This window comes from Gopherus flavomarginatus, unplaced genomic scaffold (genome assembly GCF_025201925.1).
Source record: "Gopherus flavomarginatus isolate rGopFla2 unplaced genomic scaffold, rGopFla2.mat.asm mat_scaffold_37_arrow_ctg1, whole genome shotgun sequence".
NCBI classification, from domain to species: Eukaryota; Metazoa; Chordata; order Testudines; family Testudinidae; genus Gopherus; species Gopherus flavomarginatus.
This window is the reverse complement of record NW_026115070.1, coordinates 2,082,787-2,094,945: the sequence shown is the minus strand read 5'-3', so window position 1 is coordinate 2,094,945 and position 12,159 is coordinate 2,082,787. Positions and strand designations below refer to the sequence as shown.

At 52.1% G+C, this 12,159-nt stretch overlaps 1 protein-coding gene across 1 annotated transcript; it reads right to left on the bottom strand.

Annotated features, from left to right (window-relative positions):
- Positions 1-456: 456 nt before the first annotated feature.
- Positions 457-9,839, bottom strand: LOC127042371 (zinc finger protein 707-like). Its single transcript, XM_050935861.1, has 3 exons — positions 9,729-9,839; positions 3,035-3,117; positions 457-760 (listed from the first exon to the last, which is right to left on the bottom strand). Exons 2-3 carry the CDS (start codon positions 3,098-3,100, stop codon positions 593-595), a joined length of 234 nt encoding a protein of 77 aa, XP_050791818.1. The 5' UTR covers positions 3,101-3,117; positions 9,729-9,839; the 3' UTR covers positions 457-592.
- Positions 9,840-12,159: the final 2,320 nt, after the last annotated feature.

Below are 12,159 nucleotides of genomic sequence, written 5' to 3'. Positions count from 1 at the left end.
GGTCTCAAAAGCAAGCTGAACAATCAGTTTCCATATTTGGCCTTTCCTGTTATTTTTATTACACCTGGTGATATGGGAGCAAGACTCTCCATGTCTCAAGAAATGTCACTACCAACTAGGCCATTTTCACATGCTGGGGTGCAATCCAGATCGGCGAGGAGTTGTGTCATCTGTAATCCTGGGTGAGATTCAGTGTTCTGCTGCTGGAGCTCCCCTGTCTGGATACTCCCAGCCAGCGTTCAAGGACGCACTGAGTGTCTGTATGATAAGTAACCCTGGACTGGCAGCTCTGACTCCAGCCGCCTGCTTGTTACACCCCAAGCACATTCTGGTTTGGGTAGAGAAGGCTCAGGGTTTGAGAGAAGGCTGGGGGTAGGAAGCTTCTGTTCATTATGCTGGACCTAACCCCAGTTTTACTTGAGTAAAGAGGAGATATTTGACATTGTGTGATGCTGCTCCTGTGCTCTGTTCCCAAAGTGTTCTGCAGCAGAGGAGGGTCTCTGGTAGTATGTATGTTACTGGCCTATTGGGGTGATGCTGAAACAGGACAGGGTACAGATGGCATTGTGGGGGTGGCATGAACCTTCACTCTTCATTTCCCCTTCCAAGAACAGAAGGGACAGGAATCCTTACCCAGCAAGACCATCGTCTCATAGTTCCCCTGCATGACATCTCTGTAGAGGGCTCTCTGAGTGGGGTCCAGCAGAGTCCCCTCTTCCCTGGAGAAATACACAGCCACCTCCTCGAAGGTCACCGGCCCCTGAAAGAGCAGGAGTCCAATACTCAGTACCTGCTGACCCACTCACAACCCCACTATTCACGGAACAGCAGCACCAGGGAAATGGAAGCTCCGGGAGGCACATGTTAACAGAGTCCCACCCCACCTTGCTTACAGCAGCCAGGAGGCATCAGAGGGTAGAAAGAGAGAACCTTTGTGTCTCCCATCTGACAGACAGAAGCAGGGTCTTCACATTTATCACATAGCTACTAGCCAGAGCTTAATATAGGAGATGGGGCTGTCTCTGGACCCTGATAGTGGCTCCCTGGTAGGAATCCAAGCACTCTCCAAATAAAATATATGGAAGAAAGGGGAAGTCAATCATAAAGAATAGAAGTTAGAAGGTCAGAATTGTAGTGCCCATTAACAAAGGTTTAGAGAAAATAGAGCCTATCAAACTAACGGGATATCCTTATTGGATGAGATCAAAAGTTTGGTTGCAGCTAATAGTATTGATGTAATATACCTAAACTTCCGTAAGGGACATGACTTGATTAGCACAATATTTTTACTAAAAAAAACTAGAATGATACAAAATAAACACGGCATACATTAAATAGATTAAAAACTCTGATAGTAAATGGGGAACCATGATCGAGTGGATTTCTTTCTAGCAGGTTCCTGCAGGGATTGGTTCTTGGCCCTGTGCTATTTAACATTCTTATCCATGACTTAGAAGAGAGTACAAAATCATCACTGATAAAGTTTACAGTTGCCACAAAGATTGGGGTTGGTGGTAATTAATGAAATGTCAGTAGATTCAGGCTCCATCGCTGAGAGTCTGGGAAGTTGTCCCAGCCCTGGCTGGAGGGTTATTTCCTGTTCCACAAAGAGGGGAAGTTCCATTCCCAACTCCTGTGCCTTGAAATTAGGACCTATCTGACACTACACCCCCATATTCATCATAGTGGTATGATTATAATATGATTAGGACATAATTATGATCTATTTTGTAGAAGATGCATCATGTGTGGTGTCACTGGAAAAGTTCTGATTTGCTGAATATGATTATCCTATTTGTGTGCACATATCATGTTCGTATCTGAAGTTATGGATATTGACTCTGTATCTGTATTTCAAATGTGCTTACTCTGGGTAACACCCACAATGAGCCTTTCAGGTACAACAATGAAGAAGCCAGACAGTGCTGATGGCTCAACAAAGACAATGGACTGTGGAAGAGCTTAGCCTTCCTGTGAATGTTTCAGCCAGCCTATGAGTCATGGCTACTATGACTCAGCAGGGCCTGTGACCAGACCACATGACACTAAACTCCATTTTAGTACCTGTATTTTTCCACAAACTGGACTAGGAACTGAGTTTGGAACAAAAGGTTCCCACCATATGGAAAAGCTACATAAGGTGGGGTGTGACATCATCTCTTGGCCTCATTCTCCACACAAGAGAACTTCTGGAAACACCTGAGAAACAAAAACGGATGTGGGGGAAGTGCTGCTCCCAGGATCAAGAGATTTCTAGCTTGTGTATGGAAACTTGGGGGACTGCTTGTACCATCAGTCAGGGTGAGAAATTGCTAATTCAAATTCTATCCATCTAGTATGTTAGGCTTAGTCTGAGTTTTGGTTATTTGCTAAATAATCTGCTTTGATCTGTTTGTTATCACTTATAATCACTTAATCTATCTTTCTGCAGTTAATAAACTTGTTTGATGCTTTATCTTAACCAGCGTATTTTGAGTGAGGTGTCTGGGGAAAATCTCAGCTTGTTGTGCACATCTGTCCCATATCGAGGGGAAGGGGAACTACATTAATGAGCTTGTATTATAGAGATCCCTGTGCACTATAAGATGGTATCATTCTGGATTTATACTACAGCAAGTGTGCAAGGTTAGGGAGTGGGAAATTGGCTCTTGTCTTCTATCTGTCCTTGAGTGGCTTAGGTAACGCACTCAGGTAGCTTAGTTGGCTGCATGGCGCCACCTGTTGTTGTGTTGGGTGATAACAGGCCCTGGAGAGGCTGGCGAAATCTCCAGCAAAGCAGTGTGAGAAGGGCCAGCCCAGCGTGAGGGTTAGAGGACACAGCAGTTCCCAGAAGCTCCACAAACTGCCTCCTGGGGGTGACAACCCATCACGCCCTACACTACACAAGTCTCAGCAGGTTTGTCACATGCTGTCCCCTCCCTTTCTCCACCCGAGATATTTCCTGCTTCCCACCACTTCTAGCAATTCCCACCCTCTTATGCATTTACTGCTCCTCAACCTCCAAGCAGAGCCCGCCACCCTGATAATCTCTTACCTGAGCCAGCTCCATTGCAGCCATTTCCTTGCCCCTGGGAGGACGAGATGATCTGCAGCGAAACATGGATGTTATTCTCTGGCCTGCCGGGGTGAAAAGGGCAAGGGTGTGAGAATTCAGACTAGGCTTTTGTCCATTCCACAAGCCGATTCCCCCCAGCTTTTCCCCTGCTAATGCACATTCTAGGTTCTAGCACACTGTGAAGCACAGAGTGACCTTATTCCAGTACAGGCCTAGCCCCCTCCCACCAGGGTGTAACCTCTGACACATGGGGATACCCCTCCAGTAACCAGTCTCTCTCTTACACGTATCAAGTTTGCGGACAACACCAAGCTGGGAGGGGTTGTAAGTGCTTTGGAGGATTGGATTAAAATTCAAAAATGATCTGGACAAACGGGAGAAATGATTCTGAAGTAAATAGGATCAAATTCAGTAGAGACAAGTGCAAAGTACTCCACGTTGGAAGGAACAATCGGAGGCCAGAGAAGAGCAGAAACAAAGGAGTCACTTTGGGGGATTCTCCCTGTCATTGTCCCCAAGGCAGCTGTCTCAGGTTTACAAAGGTGTTTCATGTTCCAGCCTTTATACAGTCTCTCCTGGGAGTGCCCCTTTCATGGACTGGGCCTAGTTTTAGTTTTTGGTAGTTAACAAGCTTGGTTTATTGTTCATCTAACCAGTATGTGTGGATTGAAGTGTGTTGGAAACTCTGTTTGGGATAACAAGCTGGTGCATGTCATTTTCCGCTGATGAAATGACAGACTTCATATGAGCTTGGGTCGTTCAGTAGCGTGCTGGACAGTGCAAGATGCACATTTCTGGGGGAAAGTTGGGCACTTGAGAATTTGCTGGTTTTCTCCTGAGGTGTAATTCATGAGTGGCTGTCTAGCAGCACTCAATACTGTGTAGCTGGGAGTGAGTTACATGCTGGAGACTGTGTGTTAAGTTGGCCAAGAGGGGCTGTTCTCACGGGAAAACAGTGGAAAAAGGCACCCCATGCTGGAGGACTGAGGTACAGCTATTTAACAGTCCAGATTGTACTCTGGGTAACATCACAGACACTCATTATGACAGAGCCTCTTACAACACAGAGAAAGTAAATCCATGTCCCAGAAATCGAAGACTCCAGACAGAGGGCAAGTGTCCCTGGCACTGCTTCTTGCTGACAGAGATGTTCAGAGACAGTGCGAGAATCCTGGGGAAGCTGGGAACAGGAAGCATGGGATGGCGGGGTTCGGTGGAGAAAGGAACAGGAAGGGCAGGGATATTACTGAATCCAGGATCTCAGCAGTACTAGATGACAGGATAGCACATAGTGCAGCCCATTGGAAAACACAATCCCAACTATACATACAAAATGATGGGGTCTAAATTAGTTGTTTCCACTCAAGAGAGTGATCTTGGAGTCACTGTGGATAGTTCTCTGAAAACATCCACTCAATGTGCAGCAGCAGTGAAAAAAAGTGAACAATGTAGGAAATAATTAAGAAAGTGATAGATATGACAGAATATCTCATAGATCATATTTGTAAAAACAGCAATTAAATCCATGATACACCCACATCTTGAATACTGCATGCACATGTCACCCCATCTCAAAAATAGAAATATTGGAATTGGAAAAGGTTCAGAAAAGGGCAAGAAAAATGATTAGGGGTATGGGACAGTTATGCCAGACCTAACCCCCAGTTTCACTTGAGCAAACAGGAGATATTTGACACTGTGCAATACGGCTCCTGTGCTCTGTTCCCAAAGTGTTCTGCAGCAGAGGAGGGTCTCTGGTATTATGTGTGTCACTGGCCTATTGGGGTGATGCTGAAACAGGACAGGGTACAGATGGCATTGTGGGGGGTGGCGTGAACCTTCACTCTTCATTTCCCCTTCCAAGAACAGAAGGGACAGGAACCCTTACCCAGCGAGGTCACAGTCTCATAGTTCTCCTGCATGACATCCCAGTAGAGGGCTCTCTGAGTGGGGTCCAGCAGAGCCCACTCTTCCCTGGTGAAATACATAGCCATCTCCTTGAAGGTCACCAGCCCCTGAAAGAGTAAGAGTCCAACACTAAGGACTTGCTGCCCCACTCAGAGCCCCACTATTTGTGGCAGAGAAGAGTGAATCAAATGGAAGCTCTGGGTGGATCATAGTCAGGAGAGTCCCACCTCGACCTGGCTCAGAGTATCCAGCAAATGCCAGGGTGAGGGGATGAAGAGAGAGCCCCTTATCTCTCCCAGCATATCCATCACCCCCCTACTAGCCACTGACTGATACAGGATCTGGAGCCCCTAGCAGGGTCCAGGGAGAGCTCGCTGGTAGGATGCCCAACACCCTCCTCATTGTGAGGAGTGGGATATGAAGGGAGAGGCAGCTCCAATAAGCCTGACTCATGGGTATGCCCTTTATATCTCACAGCAGCTGATGGTTAATGAGGTCAGGCTCCAGCACTAGGAGTCTGGTCAGTTTGACTAGCTCCATGTAGGTGGGTTATTTTCTCTCTTCACAAATTAGGGCATTTCCACCTCCAAACCTCCTGGGTCTGTTCCTAGAATCTAGGCCACTTAGTAAATAACTCCCAGCAGGTCTGCCACACCCTGGTCTCCTCTTTTCCCCACGCTGTGAATTTCCTGCCCCGCTCCAACCTCCAAACCAGACTCTGCAAACCTTCCCACCTTTGGTGTATTTGCTCTCCCTTTCCTCCAGCAGGAACCCACCAGCAACCCCCCGATAATCTCTAGCTGGACTGACTCCACTGCAGCCATTTCTCTTCCCTGTCCCACGCCAGGCTGGGATGAGCTGGAGCAAAACATTCTGCAGCCTGTCTGGGGGAGAAGGGCAGTTGTGGGCATTTCAGAACCGGTTTTAGTTAATTTCACATCACAATTCTCCCAGGCCCTTTCCCTGCAGACAGACACCCTAGATTCTGTCATGCTGGGAAATGCTCAATCTGTTTATTACAATTTAGACCTGGCCCCTCCTGCCAGGCTAAGTCCACAGACACATTTTTAACCTCCCTTCTCTCTCCCCTCACCCCTTCTCTGAACACAAGGCTAGAAAAGAGCAGAACCAAAGGAGTCACTGTGGGGGATTCCCTCAGACACTGACCCCACGGCAGCCACACCCCAGCAGGGGGAATATGGAGTCAGGAACTGGCTTTTGCTCTGTCTGATCCTTGTTTTGTTCACTGGAAAGTGGTTCTGCCCAGGATGCAGCAATACATGTGTCTGGGTGGACTAGAGAGCTGGAAATCTCTCCCCCACATTCATTTCTCCCACTGCCCCTTTCAGTCTCTCCTTCCCCTGTCCTCTCTCCCTGCCCCTTGTGGCTGGGACAGTCCCATTCCTGGGGGCTTTGCTCTCCCATGGCTGGATTTCCTCCTGGCAACCACTAATGGGAGGAGAAATGAGGTGGTGTTGTTTGTGCAGAGTCACTTTCTTGCCAGACCCTAGGACATTCCCTGAGGTCTTTCAGTTACCTGGAGACTCTGGCTCAGAATTTGGTAGTAACAGGGCCCAGGACTGCCCTAGGGGGCTAGGACCAGCTGCAGAAAGTCATCCCCTGGGCCGGGCAGAGAAGAAGCTTTAATTAAGGTCACTTCCCAGCACAGAGCCCCACTGGGGGAGCAGCAGCTGCCAAGCCTGGTCTCCCAGATCACAATGGAGGCTGCAGCATCTGACCCAGGAAGCTGAACCCCAATATCCTGAGCAGAGAGGGACGGAGTGTATGAGCAGCTTCCCTCCTTTAGCTCTCTGGGGAGAGCAGCTAATGGGAGCCCCTCCTCACAGGGCGAATGGCTGATCTCATTTGACCCACTGTCCATCTGGAATCACTCCTTGTCTTTCCATACAGTGACTCTGGATTAACAACGGTCTCAATGACACCGGATTTCAGAAAGAATGAGTTCAGAACGCTGTGGAAAAGACCATCGTGTGGCAGTGCTGACTCCCTTCCCACCTCCCTCACCCCCGCAGATCTAGGACAAGGACTGGGGGCAAAAATTTTCCAAACGGAACCGAAAGTTCCTGCAGTTTTCAAAAGAGGAGAAAAGTAAATTCTGTGATTTCACACTAACAGTATTTGCTAAGTGGACAGAAAGTTATCACAGTGACAGGGCACATGACTGGGGAATGGACTTAGTGACCTGGTGACTAGGAGCCAGGACTCTGGTACAAGTTGACCAGAGAGAAGGATCATGGTTAGCAGCAGCCCCCAGACACCCCCTAGTACCCAGAGCCCAGACCCCCCAGCCAGGGGCCCCAGACACCCCCCAGCCAGGATCCCATCAGATATTCCCTGGGACGCAGCCCCCAGAGTCCCTGGCCAGGGACCCCAGATACCCCTCAAAGCCCCACCGGCCAGAGAACCCCCACCACACCATGATTGCCAGGTTGGGAATCCCAAAGGGTTCCCCCCACCAAGAGCCCCCAGCAGCCAGGGACCCCCTCAAGGGACCCACCCCCACACTGGGAACTCAGTCCCTCACTGCCTGCCTAGGAACTTCCCCACCCTCCAGAACGATCTACCCTGACATTTGCCTGGGACCCCCTCCTCTGCCCAGTGTGACCCCCTGATGCTTTACAGTGCGACCCATCACTCTGCTTCCCTGGCATGCCCTCACCTAGTGCCAGGGATCCCCTCCCCCAGCTCTGTGCACTGGGCATGGCAACAAAACCAGGAACCAGCGGGGGAAGCACAGACAGAGCCCCTGGCACAGAACCAGGCTCCCTCTAACCCTCTCTCCCGCCTCCCCAAGAGACACCCACCCCACTGTTCTGCAGCCACCAGGCCCCCAGCGATACCCACCTCCAGGACCCATAGCCTCAGGGATGGGCACATCAGAACCACCACCCCCGAAAACCCCAAACCTCCACAACCCACCAACCTGACTAGGGTACGCCCTGCCCAGCCACCCAGAGGCCTCCCCCTACCACAATGCCCCTTCAGCTGCAATCTCCCCACACAGACACCTTCCCTGCCCCTGCAAGTGTTACCTCACAGAGTGTGAGAAGTGGCTAGAAAGTTAACACCACCTCCTGCTGGCCAGTCACACAGGCAGAGGGAGCCTGGGGAGTGCTTCTTTAACAGGAGAATGGAAGGCCTGGAGGGCAAGAAAGATCCACGGGCTGTCACTAGCAAATAATGGCCACCATGGATCCACCCCAGAGGCGGCTGCATCTTAGCACATTGGGAAACAACCCATCATATTCAATTAGAAATAAAACAACTAGAGAGAAGTGGGGCAAATGTTTGGGTTATTTTATATCAATCTTTGAGACACGCAGATAGAACCCTGTCACAAACGACATTTGATAACATGAGAGAAAACCACCAAGATCGGAGGGGATTTGATGTTGCTATTAAATAACTAGTGGAAAAGGGGGACTGTTGGACTGGATTTTATATAACTGTCCAATACATAAACAGAATGTGATGGTCCCCCCCGGCCACGGGGCAACCATTCACGTGAGCAGCTCAGAGCCCTTTGAGGAGCTGATTTAAGGGCGGGGGGGAGCTGGAAGGATCCCTGGACAATGGAAGGGGGCCGCAGGTTAATTGGGAAGTGGGGTCTGGGCAGTCTCCATGGGGGATGTGCTCCTCCCTTCCCTTCCCTGCCCGGGCAGAGAACGGGAACCTCATCCCATCCCACTCCAGTGGGAGCCGTGTTCTGGGGAATGACCCAGGGCAACAATTTCCCACCCAAACAAGGACAAATCGCTGCAGATAAAATGGGTGGGAAAATCCACCCCCCATCGGAGAGATTTTAAATTGACATTTGAGAAGTATGGAGAGAAAAGGGAAAATCAGAGGCAATTAGAGAGCTGATCATTGGCGGGGGGGAAGGAGAATCTCCCTGGATTTTATAGCCACGTGTGATAATGAGAGAGAAAAGGGGAAATCTTGAGAGAATGTGTGTGTGGGAGGAAGTGGCAAAAACAGGGACAGGATCCAGTTAACTCACCTCCCTCCCACCCCGGGAATGTCCTGGCTGCACAGAGACAGATCTACACCCCCCACCCCAGTGACCTCCCCCCCTGCAACTCCGGCTTCTCCTCCCCCCTCGACACCTCCGCCCTCACACCAAAGGGGGGGGCTCTGCCAGCGCCTCCCCCTGAGCTCAACTCCTGCTCCTCCCCCCAGCCCGGATTGTGCCCTTTAGCCCCCCACGAACCCTGCCTCCAGCTGCCTGACCCCCCCCGCCCATCATTTTCCTGCTCTGCGCCCGCCCCTCCCACGCTCCCTGTTACTCCCCCGCCCCGCTCCAGCCCCGCCCCCAGCGCCCGGCGGAACGTTACGGCTGGTCCGGGCAGGGGGAAGGGCAGCGGCTTCAGCGGCTGTTACTGGGCATGCGCAGTGCCCGGGAATAGCACATAGCTATGGGAAGGGATTTAATACACCGCCCCACCCCCGCCTGGCCCGGGGTCCGCCCCTCCCCCCCACACGACGGCCGTGCCCCGGCCCCCCCATCCCAGCGGGGCGGGCGGGCGGATCCTCCTGCAGCTCCACTGGGGCCGAGGCGCCTTCAAGTCTTCTCCCAGGCTCCCTGGGGCAGAGTCACTTTCCTGCCCCCCAGCGCCTCTCATTCCCCGGGGGCTCCGGGTCACAATGTCCCACCGCCCTTCCCCCGCCTGCAGCTCCGGCTTCTCCCCTCCCGCCCCCGCCAGCCACACCAAGGGAACCCCCGGGCCCCAGTCTCTGTCCCCACCTGGATCCCAGCGGGGCCGGGGGCAGATCCTGGCTGCAGCTGAGAACAGCGGCTCCGCTCCGGCTCGGGCAGCTCCAGCGCTGCTGGCAGCACGTGGAGAACCAGGAAGCAGCTGTTCAGCCCGGGCTCCGAGTCACAATGTGCCAGAGCCCCTCCCCCAGGAGCTGCCCCGCCCCCGGGCTGTGCCAGAGCCCCGCCCCCAGGAGCTGTCCCACCCCCGGGCTGTGCCAGAGCCCCACCCCCAGGAGCTGCCCTGCCCATGGGCTGTGCCAGAACCCCGCCCCCAGGAGCTGCTCCTCCCCTGCTCCGTGCTGGAGCCCCGCCCCCAGGAGCTGCCCCGCCACTGCTCTGTGCTGGAGCCCCGCCCGGAGGATATAGACTAACAGACGTATTGGAGCATGAGCTGTCGTGGGTGAATACCCACTTCGTCAGATGCAACAACAGTCCCATATGGGCTAGTGGTCAGGATTCCTGGTTTTCACCCAGGTGGCCTGGGTTCAGCTTCTGGTGTGGGAAGAGTGCAGAGCTTTTGCCCAGAGTGGAGGCAGGAAATGAAAGGAACAGGAAGGGATCCTGCCAGCAGTGGAGTTAGACAGTGTAGGGAGGGGACCCCAGAAGTGGGGGTGGGGCAGTGGTTTGGGGGGAGATGAGGGAAGGATCCCAGCAGTGCGGGAAGTTGACAACCTGGAGAGCACAGGCCTGGAATGGGGACCTGGAAGAGTGAATGTGTCCCTCTAAACCCATCAACTGCAGACTAGGCAGGCTTGGAAGAATTGTGTATTTGTTGGTAAATGTCAATTTCTGTGTAAACACACAACCCAATGGCAAAATATTTCCATCAATAATCATCAAAATTGACAGATGGGCAAAGTAAGAAACATGGTGCTTGAGAACTTATCACGTTGTAGGAGCAGCAGTGATCTGTATGCTCTGTATAACCTGTATGCTCAAAAGGTTTGTTAAACTCCCCCAGCTTGTGTCCTTTCCCGCTTTGAATGCCTGTGAAGTGGCTTTCCCACTCTCCTTTGTACCTCCAGTGAATGCCCTTCACCCGGCCCATCTGGCCAGTGGTTCGCTGTGTTACATTCTATTGCACCTCAGGGAGACTGATCTTCATCGCACCGTCCATCGCTGCGCTGTGGGACACTTACCTTAAAGGATCCTGACATCTCCACTGCCAGACCTGTCCTGGGAGCGTGAGTATGAGTGTGACACCCTCCCCCATCCCTTCTTTTGAGCTTAGCTATCAAGCTAATAAATGTGCTGCTTTCTGCCAAACTCTGCGGGGGAGGGGCATTATTAGTCCTCTCTAAGCTTACTAACTGACCCAATTTTGGGTAACACAAGCAACATTGTTTGATCTGTTATTGTACCAAAGGGGGAGATGGTTGTCTATAAAGGAGGGTGAAGACTAAATGCCTCTGATGAGAATGGGATTTGAATCCATGCAGGCAGAGCATAATGGGGTAGCAGTCCATCACCTTAACCACTCGGTCACCTCATCTGAGCTGTCAAAAAACAGACAGGAGGAGAAATCTAAGGCCGGCAGAGATAGGGACACTAAGGAGTTTTTAAATACTAAGCGAAAGCAGGGTCTGAATGAGCTCCCCTCTCTCACCTAGTGAGGAGCTGGGGAAAGACTTCCGGAACAGACCGTGTTTGCATAGACACACCTACTCTGCCTAGCTATGCAGCATGATGGGGCCGCTTCCCCAAAATGACCAGTTTGGGATGGTCTTGGGTGACAAATGACTTTAGGATTGAGTGGAATGAAATGTTATTCTCCTTCCTGTATGAGTGAAGGGCAGCAGAACATACCTAGTCCGTCCTGATGGAGGGGTAGGTGAGTGAGGAATAGCTTTTATTGGACTGCAGAGAAGTGATTGAGGACGTCACCCTAAACCAGTGGTCCCCAAACATTTCACATTGTGCCCTCTTAGCCATGGCTGTGGCCCCTCGGAAGCCACGGTCAAGAACCGGGGCTGGGAGGAGTGGGGCTGTTGCTTGCTGGGGTGAGGGGTGCGGACAGGGGTAAAGGGGTCGACTGCCGGGCTGGGAGCCAGAGTCTCAGGCTGAGGGTGGGGTTGGGGAAGAGCTGTGGCAGAGTGGTGCTCCCTCCCTGCCCTCTATGTGGGCTGGCTCAGGTCCTGAGGTGCCCCCATGAATGTTCCTCTGTGTCCCCCTAGGAGTCGCACCCCACATTATGGGGACCACTGAACCCTACTCGCTAAGCCGGGGCTAGTGATGCCAAACCCCCGGGAAAGGGAGAACAAGTGTGGGGGCCCCAGCACCAGAACCATGCCCCTACCTTCTGTCTGTGGCTCTACCCCCTTCCACCCATGGCCCCATCCACTGTCACTTCTGTTCCACCCCTTCCCTCACCAGCCCCACCCTATCACTCCTTTACCCCTGCCTCGCTGTGGCCCTGAGA